This window comes from Mus caroli, chromosome 7 (genome assembly GCF_900094665.2).
Source record: "Mus caroli chromosome 7, CAROLI_EIJ_v1.1, whole genome shotgun sequence".
NCBI classification, from domain to species: domain Eukaryota; kingdom Metazoa; phylum Chordata; class Mammalia; order Rodentia; family Muridae; genus Mus; species Mus caroli.
This window is the reverse complement of record NC_034576.1, coordinates 103174092-103188290: the sequence shown is the minus strand read 5'-3', so window position 1 is coordinate 103188290 and position 14199 is coordinate 103174092. Positions and strand designations below refer to the sequence as shown.

General features: G+C 51.1%; 1 protein-coding gene across 2 annotated transcripts; it reads right to left on the bottom strand.

The window, feature by feature from the left end:
• Positions 1 to 2515: 2515 nt before the first annotated feature.
• LOC110298612 (mitochondrial uncoupling protein 2) lies at positions 2516 to 9135 on the bottom strand. Of its 2 annotated transcripts, XM_021167958.2 has the most exons (9): positions 9037 to 9135; positions 8646 to 8784; positions 7737 to 7898; positions 5237 to 5459; positions 4880 to 5090; positions 3872 to 4066; positions 3696 to 3797; positions 3230 to 3410; positions 2516 to 2906 (listed from the first exon to the last, which is right to left on the bottom strand). In XM_021167958.2, exons 4-9 carry the CDS (start codon positions 5360 to 5362, stop codon positions 2792 to 2794), a joined length of 930 nt encoding a protein of 309 aa, XP_021023617.1. In that variant the 5' UTR covers positions 5363 to 5459; positions 7737 to 7898; positions 8646 to 8784; positions 9037 to 9135; the 3' UTR covers positions 2516 to 2791. The 2 variants fall into 2 exon arrangements, with proteins under 2 accessions (XP_021023617.1, XP_029335885.1); XM_029480025.1 differs by lacking the exon at positions 9037 to 9135 and having other exon boundaries at positions 8646 to 8794.
• Between the last annotated feature and the right edge of the window lie 5064 nt (positions 9136 to 14199).

Sequence of the window (14199 nt, the reverse complement as noted above, 5' to 3'; positions counted from 1 at the left end):
ATAAAGTTGTTTTGCCTGCATGTTACTGTGCCATATACATGCTTGCAGTACCCTCAGAGGCCAGAAGAGGGTGTCAGATCTTCCTGGAACTCGAGTTAAACAGATGGTTGTGAGCTACGGTGTGGGCCCTGGGTCTGGAACCTAGGACCTTTGCCAGAGTTGCTAGTGTTCTTGACTGCCAAGCCATCTCTCCAGCCCTCAGGATCCATCTTTGTTTTTGTTTGAGACAGGATTTCTTTGTGTAGCCCTGGCTGACCTTGAACTCACAGAGTCTGCCCCCACCTCTGGGATTAAAGGGGAGAGACTCCACTGCCAGGTTCTAGTTTTTACAGCAAATACTTCAACCCCTTCATTACAGACCTGTGGGACCAGACGGTGGAGTGTTCACTGCCCTGTGGCAGGACTGACACGAAGGTGACTGTAACTGTCTGCTCTGAGGGTGACCCTCCAGTTCTGTAGGGAGGTTGGGGAACTAGGACTTCTGTCCTGGGGGACTCTGTGGGAAGCTTGGCCTCAGGCCTCCACCATGCCCTTTATGAGATCCCTGTCGTCCCAGGAACTGGGCTGCCTTAGGAGGCAAAGCAGGGCGTCTGGTGCATCCCTCTGGAAGCATTGCTAAGGCCTCTGCTATGCTGTTTTCTAAAGACCGCTGCTCCTTCCTCAGGCCAACTGACAGCATTCCTAGTCATGGAGTCTAGTGGTCTCACACCTATATCACATGCCTGGTGAAGGATCTATTGGACACACTGTGCCCTCTCTTGACCTGTTTGTCAGCTGTTGGTAGTAAACTGTCCCTTGAAGGACCTAACACAATGACCAGATCCTCATTTGCTGTGCCCTTGTGTGCTGAAGCACCAGCCGCACTGCCGGCCAACCCTCACTGCGGCTTGCTGCCTCAGGACCGAGACTGGGGCTGGATTTACCAGAAGCTGAGGAGAAGTGGTGCTCTTCTCTGGGAGCCAATCGAACAGCCTGGCCTCTTGCCAAGTACTGGGAAGGTCTAACTTTTTAGCTCTGACCCAGCCTGCTAAAGAGGTGAAGGGGCAGAAGCTATCACTTTAGGCCGAGAGGACATCCTGTTGTCTGGGCCCAGTTTCACAGCTGCCAGACAATCCCCCAAGGACCCAGCACTGTGTGTCTTGCCTTGGCGCTCGATGGTGACCCGTATGAGTCTGAAATGTATAAAATGGGTCGTGGATGGGCTGGTGAGATGGTTCAGTGGGTAAGACTGCTCTTCCAAAAGTACTGAGTTGGGCTGGTGAGATGGCTCAGTGGGTAAGAGCACCCGACTGCTCTTCCGAAGGTCCAGAGTTCAAATCCCAGCAACCACATGGTGGCTCACAACCATCCGCAACGAGATCTGCCTCTTCTGGGTGTCTGAAGACAGCTACAGTGTACTTACATATAATAAATAAATCTTAATAAAAACAAAAAAAACAAAAAAACCCAAAAGTACTGAGTTCAAATCCCAGCAACCACATGGTGGTTCACAACCACCCATAATGAGATCTGATGCCCTCTTCTGGTGCATTCGAAGATAGCTACAGTGAACTTACACTAATAAATAAATCTTTGAAAGAAAAAAAAATGGGTCGTGGAGACTTGACAGGCCCCTCCCTGTTCTGGGAGGGACCTCACCGGTGGTTCCTGCTCCTTGAGTGGTCCTACCTCCCTCTCCTGGCTGAGGAGAGCTGGCTGGAAAGAGGACTGACTGAAACACCCTGACAACCTAAGCGTTGACTGGTCCCCAACCTTGGGGGAAAAGGTAAGACTCCCAACAGAAAGGCTCTTCAGAGGTCAGGCACTACAGGTGGCTGTAATCCCAGCCCTTGGGAAACTCAGGCAGAATTGTCATGAGTTCTAGACTACACAGCGAGTTCCAGGCCAGTGTGCTACAGTGTGAAGCCCTGTCTGAAACAACAACAAAACCCCTACAGGCTGGATCTTGGCTAGGGAGCCTGAGCCCCTTTCAATGGGTCAGACCTGCCCTGCCCCCACCCACCCCCCGGTTCAGAGCATGGCTCAGGGTGTGATTATAGCTGAGGACAGCCTGCCTTGTCCTCTGTAGGTCTATGGCCTCAGGAAGTGGGTTGCTATGTGTAAAACAGAGTAAAGCAACCCCCCCCCCAAAATGGAAGGTTCTGGAGTTTCCTTACATCTCCCAACAAGTTGATGTGGGAGGGGCAGGGATACTTCCACTCTGCAATTAGACAGGCCTGGCCAGTGTGGGTGGGGAAGGCAGCTCTGGAGTACCAGGCACTGAGTGACAGCTTACATGGTGTTCAGGAAAGGGTAGGAGGGACAAAGACTGCAGTGTCCCCTGGCTGTGCCACTGATCTCTGGAGCCCACACTGGGTCTGGAGGAACAGACTGGAAGACCCTCCAGCCCCTCTCAGATGTTACAGGTAGAATGTGGGTCACATCCCTTTTTAAAGTCACTGGGGTCCTCACCTGCCTGCCAAGGTCCTGAAAAGGTCCCTTGACCAAGACCTCTGTAAACATATGAGAAAGAAGACACCAACATTGAGCTTGCTTTATGGGTGAAGGCTGAGCTGAGCTGGGCTGGGCTGGGCTGGGGATGAAGATGTGGGCTTAGCTGTAGAAAGGGCTGAGGGCTCAGGGTCTGGTGTCAGGCCTCCTCACTGTGAGTCATCAGTACAGAGGCATAGGGAGATGAGGTGGGAAGGGAGTCGGGGTGCAGGAAATGGGAAGAGAATGGGACTGGGCAGAGGATGAAGAAAAAGACAGGGCAGGGACGGGAAGCAGGGCCTAGGTCAGCAGCTGGAGAGGCTCAGAAAGGTGCCTCCCGGGATTGGTAGGCAGCCATTAGGGCTCTTTTGAGCTGCTCATAGGTAACAAACATCACTACGTTCCAGGATCCCAAGCGGAGAAAGGAAGGCATGAACCTAGAGAGAGCAAACACAAGTCATGGAGGTCCCTCCACCACCTGCTTCTAACCATTGGGCTCCTCCATCCACCCAACCCATGACCACATGCCCAAGAATCCCAGGTACCCAGCTCCCTACGCCTGCTGTGCTGGGGAGTAGAACCCAGGGTCTCCAAGCATGCTAAGCAAGCCCTCCACCACTGACCCACCCATCCCCAACCCCCAGTCTGAATGCTCACTTTAACTTCTAAAAAACAGAGGTGACAGCAACTATGGGCTATCTGACATTTGGCTGCATCTCACTTCTCTCTCTGGAGTTCTGTGAGGGGATCTGAGGCTCACCCCTTGTAGAAGGCGCGGGGTCCCTCCTTCTGGAGCATGGTAAGGGCACAGTGACCTGCGCTGTGGTACTGGCCCAAGGCAGAGTTCATGTATCTCGTCTTGACCACATCAACAGGGGAGGCGATGACGGTGGTGCAGAAGCCGGCCCCGAAGGCAGAAGTGAAGTGGCAAGGGAGGTCATCTGCCATGAAGCAGCGGGAGAGGCTGTCAGCTCTCCCAGCCGCATCCCACCATTGCCGCAGAGGGGTCTCATTGTTTTAAAGACAGACTACAGCTAGAATCTCTTAGGGGGACTTAAGAGTCTTTTTGTTGATCTCGCCTGTTTATGTGCAAAGTGGGGTTTTTACCCTGTTGGATTTGAATGATAAGAAATATAAACTCTAAAAACACAAGGCAAGCAGGATAACAAGATGCAGTCTTTAGACAACTAGACGCCCCCTAGCAGCTTGTAGTGGCGCTAACACACCTGTCATGAGGTTGGCTTTCAGGAGAGTATCTTTGATGAGGTCATAGGTCACAAGCTCAGCACAGTTGACAATGGCATTACGGGCAACATTGGGAGAAGTCCCTGTAGAAAAGAGAACCTGTGTGAGCCCAGGGCATGGGGGAGAGGAGGGGAGAAAAGCCAACACCCATACACACCTTTCCAGAGGCCCCGGATCCCTTCCTCTCGTGCAATGGTCTTGTAGGCTTCGACAGTGCTCTGGTATCTCCGACCACCACCAGCCCGGGCCTGAGCCTGGAAGCGGACCTTTACCACATCTGTAGGCTGAGCCACAGCCACGGCCAGGGCACCTGTGGTGCTACCTGCCAGGAGGCGGCTCCCGATGCCTGCATCTGTGGGCAAAGGGGGAGTGGGGGGCGGGGTTAGTGGCCCGCAGGCTTGCACTCAGGTGCATCATGCTCTTGCCAGACCACCATGCCGTGGGAAGAGAGAGGCTCTAGATCACTCTTGCAGGGTTACAACCAGGATGTAACACAAAATGGAGACGGCGCTTTCTCACATAAATGTGTTCATTTACGCTACTCGGCAGCCTTGGTAAGTCAGGGTCAGTTCCATTTATCAAATGTGAAACCCAAGACCAAAGCAGAGAGGCTTTTCCTAGCGGAGCTGAGTCCAGAGGCAGATTCTTAGCCCCAGCTCTACTCCCTGAGAGTGATCCTGGGGAGGGCATTGTGACACACACTTAACGCCTGCACTTGGAAGGCTGAGGCAGGGAGAGCTGTTCGAACTCCAGGCCAGCCAGAGCTGCAAGGTGACACTCCTGTCTCGACCCCCTCCCCTCCCCTCCTAGGAGGGCATAGTAAGAAGAAAGAATGTGGTTGTGGGGGCTAGAGGATGTGGTGGCTGCCTCTCCATTGTGCTTCTGGCCCAGTCCCTCCCCTATTTCAAGCCTCTGTCTATCTGTCACCCAGGAGGCCACCTACCACCGCAATGGTTTTGAAGACCATCATGGGCTCACACCCTGCTTGGAGATAGCCCTGGTGCTCAGATAACAGAAATCAGGGCCCACCTCTAATCCTCCCGGGGTTCTTGGGAAATCTAAAGGAGCCATTGAGCTGCACAGACAGACTAAGGTCAGTCAGTCTGTCCTTGCCGCATACTCACGCTCCGAGCCCTTGGTGTAGAACTGCTTGACAGATACTCACGCTCTGAGCCCTTGGTGTAGAACTGCTTGACAGAGTCGTAGAGGCCAATGCGGACGGAGGCAAAGCTCATCTGGCGCTGCAGGCCGGCGACCAGCCCATTGTAGAGGCTGCGTGGACCCTCAGTGCGCACCATGGTTAGGATGGTACCCAGAACGCCACGGTACTGGGCGCTGGCTGCGGTGCGCACTAGCCCTTGACTCTCCCCTTGGATCTGAAAGACCAAGATGGGGTGGTTGTGAGCACAGGGAGATGGCTCTGCTGGTCTCCCGCCAGCTCCAGGCTCCTCATCCCTGCCAAGGAGTCTGACCCAGGGAGGGAGCAGATTAGACAGCATCAGGACCCTCACTACATCCTCACCTGCAGCCGGACCTTGGCAGTATCGAGAGGGAAAGTGATGAGATCTGCAATGCAGGCAGCTGTCCCAGCCCCCAGGAACTTCACAGTGGCTGTAGGGGGCACATCTGTGGCCTTGAAACCAACCATGATTCTGATTTCCTGCTACCTCCCAGAAGATGGAGAGAAATTGGAGAAACGGGGACCTTCAATCAGCAAGACGAGACAGAGGAACTCTGCCGGAGTTCTAGGCCAAGAGGGGAGAAGCCATCAATATCAGCAGCGCCTCCCTGGTCACCATCTACCTACCCCTGCCCAGCCTTCCCTCAAGGCACCAAGCACATCTCAGGGGGGTCCAGGATGAAACCAGGAGAGCTCCAAAAATAGTCAAGTCGGGTCTGGGAAGCAATTCCTGCCAAGGAACTGAGATTCCAGTGAAGAACTCCTCTCTTATTTGGTGGAGGGGGTGTGGCTCAGGGTCACCCTGGAAGCCACCAACCAGCTCCTGATCTCCTGGCAGAGACTGCAGAGGAAGGCCCCGTTCCTAATCTGTGGGACTTATCCCAACAGCTGACTAGGACAAGACTATCCAAGCAGGACCTGGCAGGCAAGTCTTTTGCTTTGGGATCCTAAACAGGAGAGGTCCTGTCTGGTATGTAATTATGAAAGGAGACATGAGACACCTTGATGAATTCCATCCTAGCAGCCCCCACCCAGCTCGGGCCCTGTGCAGGTTTACAGATGGACACTGCCCACCCCTGCAGGCTCATGGCCAGGCACTGGGCAAGGCACCTGGCCAGCCAGGATGCCTGTTTGTTTTCCTCCAGTAGGGAAATGTTCAGTTATCTGTGGTGCGAAGAGAGGTGCAGCTCACAGCTATGCAGAAAAGATACAGGAAACCAAAAGGTCCATTTTGTTCTTTGAGCTGGAACACTACCCTCCTCTAAGGCCGAGGAGGAAGTGAGCCCAGCACCCAGCGGGGGGTGGGGGTGGGGTGGGGGTGGGGTGGGGGTGGGGAGGGTGAACTGCTTCTTCTTCCCTAGTTTCACTTCTCCGCTTTCATTGGAGCAATCGCTCTGAGCCCATCTTGATTGGCTGCCTGTGTTGCTGGGGCAGAGGAGGAAAGCCCTAGCGGGTGGAGGGAGGATGTGGCCGGTAGTCACCTGTGAACACAGACAGCCATGGAAACAAAACAGCTCACCCAGGCTGAGACAAACAGGGACATCAGAGGGACTCACCATGACAACGAGCTCAAGGGCGCCTCTAGGAAAAGCCTGACTTCAGTCAGGAGTCTGGGCCCCTGGAGCTCAGGGAGACTAGGAGTCAATGTCTAAGTGAAGGTGCTCCCTGACTCCCCACGGGAGTGCTTCCCACTCTGACTCCACTGAGAAATCCTGAGAGCAGCCTGGAAGGCAGCTGCCCTCCCTGGCTCCCCGTTAGACGTTAGAGCTCAGAACCATGTCCACAGGCTCCAAAGCTGTTCACTGTCTGCCCTGCCCTGCGGTGCCTCATTTCTCCCGGTTTTTCTCAGTCTCAGGCTCAGATAAGGCCCTTCACAATGGAAGCCCTTTCTGACCAATTAAACAGTTCTGAGACGCTCTGAGCAGACCTCCTCTCTAGGCATTAGTGCATGAGTCTGATGTAGGCCGGTCTAATCTTGAGCTAAGTGGTAGGGTGTTGTGAGGTCCGGAAAGACGAGGTCTCAGTTGCCGCCAGATCAAAAACATGTGGCTCAGCCACCATTGTGAATGCTGCGTAGGGTTTGCCAAAGGTCGGGTCCTCGAGGGCTGAGTACAAAGGCAAAGATCACCTGTACTAAAGGTTTCTCCTATGACTAAAACGCAGGCCGAGAAAGATAATCCTGTCAGGCACGGCCTGCATCTAAAGCTCCAGGGCAGTCAAAGAGAGGTCCTGAGATCCTGACCCAAAATGAACCAACAAAAACAGAATCCATTTTATAGGACCTGACAACCACTGAAGGCAATAAAAAACTAACACCCAATTTCTAATCTCATTCACAGGGACGTCAAAAGCTAGGACAAAAAAAAAAAAAAGAATGGAAGCTCAGACCAGCAAGATGGCTCAGTGGGTAAGGGCGCTTGCCATTGGGACACAGATGGTAGGAGGCCTGAGTTGTCTTCTGACCTTCATCTGCATGCCACAGCACCCGCGTGCCTTTACATGAACGCATGGGGGTACACGCACATGCACACGTGAACACACATGTGAGCACACATACACACACCACACACACACACACACACACACCCCATAAGCTTCTGCCCCAGCTCTGCTGTTGACTGCCAAGGCCACCTGGAACCAGTCCCCATCCCGCTTAGGTTCTCCCCTTATACACTGGGGTCCGCCATCTTTACGGGCCAGAAGGTGACCAGGGATGATGAAGGAGATTGCTGAACTGTGAAGAGGCACTCATCAGGGTGGGAGGAGGGGAATTTTTATTGTCTTGCTGAGCAGCCCTAGGCCCCAGGCCTGAGAGAAGGCTTCCTTAGCCGGGACTCCTTACCTGGAGGCTGCTTTGAGGTCTCAGGCTGAGGCCTCCGAGATCAAGCTTCTCTAAAGGTGTCCCTGTCTTCAAAGCTGCTGGTGGCTATCATGGCCCGATCCCCTTGATTTTCCATAGAAAATGGCTGGGAGACGAAACACTTAAAGTTCATACTATTGTGTCCTGTGGGGGAGAGGAAGGAAGCCAAGTTTAGAATGGAAGATTGTCTTTGCAGGACCACTGCCCTGCAAGGAAGGGTCATCTGTCACACAAGTCCTTTCAGACAGCCTTGCTGGGAGGGACCGATGCAAGGCTCAGTTCTAGCTCAGAGCAGCCAGGGTCTAGGGGAAGAACTCAGGAGTCTTTTACCCCCACACGCTGGCTCACTTGCAAACTTGTTTCCCAGATAGTTATGTAGACAGGCAGCTGTGCTGTGCTGGGGCTTACAGTCACAAAACTGTTGAGTGGAGCATTATATCTATTTGTGTTGAATCAGGATAAGGCAGGCCCAGTCTCCCTGTGTCCCTACTCCCACCTCGGGCAGGCAGCCACATAAGATAGTGTAACAAAGGCCAAACAAACTCCAAGCCTCCTCCAGGCACAAACAACCCTTGATACAAGAACAGGCTTTAGGGCACATGGCCCAGAGCCTCCTGGTGACAGTCATTCTGATCTTCACTGACGTGGAAGCCCCTTCCCCCACCCAGACCGGTCAGGCTGGGAACATCTTAGCTGAGGGGAAGAAGTAGAGAGATGAAAGTTTTAACCTTCGACCAATTGGACGTCAGAGGCAAATAACAAAGGGAGTATTTAGGAGGAAAGAAATCTAGAGAGGGCAAATTAGGACTCCAGGGAAGGGAAAAGAAAGAGCAAAGACAGATGGAGTGGGAGAGAGCAGGTGCGGCCAGCGAAGGGATGGGGCACGCTCACCGGACTGCAGGAGAACACAGGAGTGCAGAAGGCTGTGTCCGACGGCGGGAGAGTGGTGGCTGCCCAGGAAGCTGGCGACCCGAAGACACTGAGGGCGGAACTGACAGTGGCTGCGAACCCGCGCCTACAGAACTTAAGTCTAGAGGGCGTGGTTGGGGCGTGGCGTGACGAGGCGGAGCCAGGGCGGCCCACGCCCCCGGGTGAGGAGGCGTTTCCATCTGTGGTTGCCTGAAACCCCTAGGTCCCCCCAGAGGCTCCCGTCTCAGATCTTCCCCCTCTATTCCCCGGGCAGACAATCTCTTTGTGAGGACAACCAGACTGACTGGCCAGATGCTCTGGATCGCGAACCCCTACCCACTCCAGGCCTCCCCTCCCCCTCCCTGCAAGGCACCTGAGGACCGGGCGGAGCGCGGGCTTCCGGGACCGGAACAAATCCGGGTGTGGTGACGGGGCAAGGCTGGCGTTCCCGCCTTCTGCCGCTCCCAGTCAGGTCCCGGGGGACACTGGCACCTAACGGCTGGGGCGGGGCGAGGACACCTGGCCTTCCCTCCCCTCTGCACCGAGTGCAGCCAGGCTGGCGCCCCGCAAGGGAGAGGGCAGGGCAGAGCCTCGCCTGCTGCACTCCAGCCCGGCGAGGACAAACTCAGCAGGTGGACCGGACCTCAGCGAGATAATGGCCACGTGGGAGTGGCGGACTTGAAAGCAATACTTGGGCCCTGTGTCCTACCGTGCATTGTGGGGGTAGGAAGCAGGTCTCAATTTGCCTCAATTTGTGTTCCAGCTTTGGTACTCTCCGTCGGTTTCTTTTGTTTTTATCCTCCTTAGCCCCGGAGTCTTAAGAGATTAGATCAGAGCGTGGAACTCTTTTTGCTTGCCTAGGAATTAGGCGCCCAAGAGCAGGAAGCCGGGGACCAGGGGCCCGAATATACTATAATAGAAGCTCAAGTAGGTTTGGGCTGCTGTGGAAAGTGCAGTGGGAGGAGGGGGCTGGGTGAACGTGTGTGGAAAGCAATTACTATGCATCAGGTAGGCGACGCAGGCACCTAACGATAATCTTTCCAGGTCATCGTTAACTATTATTTTCCAGAACAAGAAAGTGTGAGAAGCCCCAGACCTTAATAGGACCCCAGACCTTAGCACATCAGACTCAGTGATGGAAGTACCATTCAACTGTAAAACTCAGCACACAGACAGAACCATCAATGTCCATAGTTCTGGAAAAGTCTCTAAATGTACTGACCTTACCTTTTGACTTCTGTGGTTCCACTACTGGCTAACTTGTTTTGTTAGCTGAAGTATGTCATCCTAAAACATGGGTTTTGTGCTTAAAAACGTACCCAGGAAAGGATCCTGAACACCCAGTGTGGCTTTATTAGCCAGCTGGCTTACTTTAAACGAGACTAGATAAAATACACCTTCACTATCAAGTGGCAAAACCCCATAGCTGGTGGGTGGATGGTGATCCCAACATAGCTGGTGGTGATCTTACAAAGCTGACAGTACTCTACTCTGCCCGTTGCTCACTCGCAATACACCCAATAAACCACTCTTTAAAAAAATTGGTGAAGGGGCTGGTGAGATGGCTCCGTGGGTAAGAGCACTGATTGCTCTTTTGAAGGTCCTGAGTTCAAATCCCAGCAACCACATGGTGGTTCACAACCATCCAGAATGAGAGCTGACACCCTCTTCTGATGTTTCTACAGTGTACTTACATATAGTTATAAATAAATCTTTGGACTCGGAGTAAGCAGAGGTACTGAGTTCAGTTCCCAGCAACCACATGATAGCTCACAACCATCTGTACAGCTACACTGTACTCATATACATAAAATAAATAAATCTTTTTTAAAAAATTGGTCAAATAAGAATTAAAAGATGTGGGGCTAGAGACAGCTCAATGGTTAAGAGCACTGACTGCTCTTCCACAGCCATCTGTAATGGGATTTGATGTCCTCTTCTGGTGTGTCAGGAGAGAGTGGCAGTATACTCACATATATAAAATAAATAAATCTAAAAAAAAAAGAATTAAAGATGCATCTTATTATAAATTATTTAATATAATGTAATATTTAAAAGAAATAATAATAATAATTGTAATTATTATTTTCTGAGACAGGGTTTCTCTGTGTGACAGCTCTGGGCATCCTGGAACTCCCTCTGTAGACCAGGCTGAAGCCTTGAACTCACAGAAATCCATCTGCTTCTTCCTCCCGAGTGCTGACATGAAAGGTATGTGCGGCCACTGAACTGTATTGTTTGTGGATTTATATTGATAAAACTCTTGATTAAAAAAATGGAGAGGTAGCAAATGTAATTCAAACAGCAAATGAATTGTTAGACTTTGGATAAAGTGTAAATGCAGAGAGGAGTGATGGCTTTGTGGGCCAGAGAGCTTGCTTTGCCATAATGAGAATCCAAGTTAGAGTTCCCAGTGCCTGTATACACAGCTAGGCATGGGTGGTGTGCTTATAGGCTCAGTACAGGGTATGAGAGCTGGCTGGCCAGCAGACCGAGCTGAAACCACATGAATTTGTATTAACACTGTCAAAAAAAAAAAAAAAAAAGCCAATGGTTCAGTTTGCAGCTCTCCGCAGTAGGTTCAGCATCTCATCCGTATGCATTTACTGCATTGATACTTTAGTTAAGACTTTTCCACATAAAGAGCTGAGCTTAAATCTTGTTTTTTTTTTTTTTTTTTTTTTTTTGGTTTTTCGAGACAGGGTTTCTCTGTATAGCCCTGGCTGTCCTGGAACTCACTTTGTAGACCAGGCTGGCCTCGAACTCAGAAATCCGCCTGCCTCTGCCTCCCGAGTGCTGGGATTAAAGGCGTGCGCCACCACGCCCGGCGAGCTTAAATCTTCATTCTGGTTGTGGGGGGTTGGATGAGAATGGCCCTGGAGGCTAGTGTGTTTGAATAACTGGTCCCCAGTTGGTATTTGGGATGCATTAGGAGGTGTGGCCTGGTCTACATAGTGAGTTACAGGACAGCCAGGGAGTACACAGTAAGAAAAGAAAGAGGTTTGCTTCCATCCTGTGACTCATCACTGTGAGCATATCAAATCATGATGCCCAGGATAATAAATAAAAACATATGCATTAACAGCTAATAATGAAACATATGGTAAATAATGATGCCAACCTTAAAATATGCCTGCTAGTTTCTCAAGTTTAAACTCCTTGGGCACTAGAATAAACAGGTGAGATGTGATTCCTGCATAAAGATACATAGCAGAGCCCTGTTCAGATGGGCTAGATGCACTGTGAAAGAGCCATAAAGCAAGCTGTGAGCAATGTGTATGTTTGGTGTGTACATGTTTGCCTGTCTTGGTTTTGGAGCAGGGTCTCAGGGAACCTGATTTGTCTACTGCGGTGTCCAGCGTAGCCCAGGCATCCTCCTGTTTCTGCCTCCTCAGCACTGAGATTATGTAGTTGCTAGGGTACTGGGGATCCGAGCTCAGGTCACCACACTTTTGCCACAAAGCATTTTACTGACTGAGCTGACTCCCCAGGACCCCACACTTCTTTGTGAAACAGAGTTTTATGTAGCCCAGGTTTGCCTGGGACTAAGAAGCAAGAGCTGTAGTTGAGCCACCAATATGGTTCTCTTCTTCTAATGGCTGAAACTGTTGGGTGCAGGCCTTCAGCTACTTGGTCAGAAGCTGCCAAACTCTTCACCTAGGTTGGCCCCATAGTGGTGGTGGCATTGGAGCAAACCAGGTGCTTTCATCAAAGTAGGCAGAGATCAGAGCCCAGTTGGAAGAGCTACTGCTGTTCCCAAGTCTGGTAGACACGTGAGCCTTGTTGCTGTTACTCCTGAAGTTAAGCAGGTGGTGGTGGTGGTGGTGGTGGTCAAGGAGTGTTTTGTGGGGGACACACAACTGCTGTGGCCCAACCATTCTTGTGGAGACCATAGGAGCTGTCAGTTGCACTGTCAATTCCTCCTCTTAGGATTCCCCGGATGTTGTCATGGTAACCTTGACTGCTTTTAAAATCTGGGAGATCCTGACCCATCCTCAAATGCCCTGTGGCATACGTACACAATAGAAAGAAATATTGCATATTCTTTCTCATATGTGGATCCTAGTTTCTCGTGTGTGTGTGTGTGTGTGTGTGTGTGTGTGTGTGTGTGTGTGCATGTGTGCACCTGGTTCATGCACCTGCATTCATGGGGTGGTGAGGGTGGGGAGGTATAAGATTGGTCTAGGTATAACTATTGGTCTATATAGCAAGTTTCAGGACATAGAAAGACACAAAACAAACAAACAAATGGGAAGAAATTAAAGAAAAATGCCAATGGTCTTCAATGTTCTACTGTGTCGTTATTGTAGTTGAATTTAGGTTCAAACTAGTTTATTTCTGCTTGGTATACTAGAAGAGTTTGAGGAAAAGCAAATTTCTTTCTTTCTTTTTCTTTTTCTTTTTTTTTTTATTTATTTTAAAGTGTGTATTGTGGGGAGGGGACACGTCATGTGCATGTGAGTGGCGGCCAGAAGCACTGGATATGGATTCCCTATATCCGGAATCACAGGCAGTCTTGCCACCTGACGAGGATTTTGGGAACTGAACTCAGAATCCCTGTAGGAGGACTGCATGTCCTAACGGCTGAGCTGGCTCTCCAGCCCCTGGATTTCTTTGGGATGGCTGGACTGAGGATAGGCACACGAGGGCTGCTGGGTCCCAGAGCTCGGGAATCCAACTCCCTGGGTGGGCCTGTGTGGGTGAGTTCACATCAGTTCCCTGAGGCAGAAGCTGAAGCCAGTATTACAAGAGAACAGAATCTTCAACTTGCTCTTTTACGTGAGCAGAGGGTGGAGCTTAGATGGTAGCATGCTTGCCTAGCACAGAGCCCCGGAGTTTGATTCTGAGAACAAAACAACAAGCTGAAGAACTCGGGAGAGAAGCCTGGCATCCTGCCCAGGGGCCCTCAGACTATTCATCAGTCTTCCCTTCTCTGAAAGGCTAAACCACCAAACTGCCAGCATCCTCCTCCATCAAAATCCTTCAGAGGCAGGCTCAGTGACACACTCCTGCAATCTCAGTAGTTGGAGGGGCAGAGGCAGGAAGATCAGTAGTTCAAGGACATCCTCTGCTACATAGTAAATTCAGGCCAGTCTGGACTACATCAGACTGTGTCAAAAACTAAACAAAGAACACCCTAACCTCCCAGATCTTCTTTTTTCCTCTTGCTCCCCGTTTGTCCCACCTCCTCCTCTTCTCCATCTGCATAGTCTCCTCTTCTAATAACATAGAAATTAATATAGAGAATAGTTTCTGGCCCCAGGAACTTTGGGAAGAGAGACCAGGAGTTTGAGTGATTTGCATATGTTGGTGAAGTCAAAAGAAAGAGGATCTTCTAAATATAGGTTTTTGGGTTGAAGGTCGTGAGGGACATTAAACCAAGATAATTTATTTTGCTTTTGTTTCAACTATCTACTTTGTATGGGAAGATGACCTCAAGTGTCAGCTGGAATTCAGGAGGATGCTGAGCCCAGGCAAGGAGGGAAGAAATGTCTGTGCTAAGCTCCTTCTGTGGAGTTTTTTTTTTTTTTTTAAA

What these genes read in the sequence shown, in the direction of transcription:
- LOC110298612 (XM_021167958.2), bottom strand. Translation starts at nt 5,362, where the DNA reads ATGGTTGGTTTCAAGGCCACAGATGTGCCCCCTACAGCCACTGTGAAG. An exon ending in CTGCCAAGGTCCGGCTGCAG is followed by an intron (nt 5,091 to 5,236) that starts GTGAGGATGTAG and finishes TTGGTCTTTCAG; the next exon opens with ATCCAAGGGGAGAGTCAAGG. An exon ending in CTACACCAAGGGCTCAGAGC is followed by an intron (nt 4,067 to 4,879) that starts GTGAGTATCTGT and finishes CTTTGCCCACAG; the next exon opens with ATGCAGGCATCGGGAGCCGC.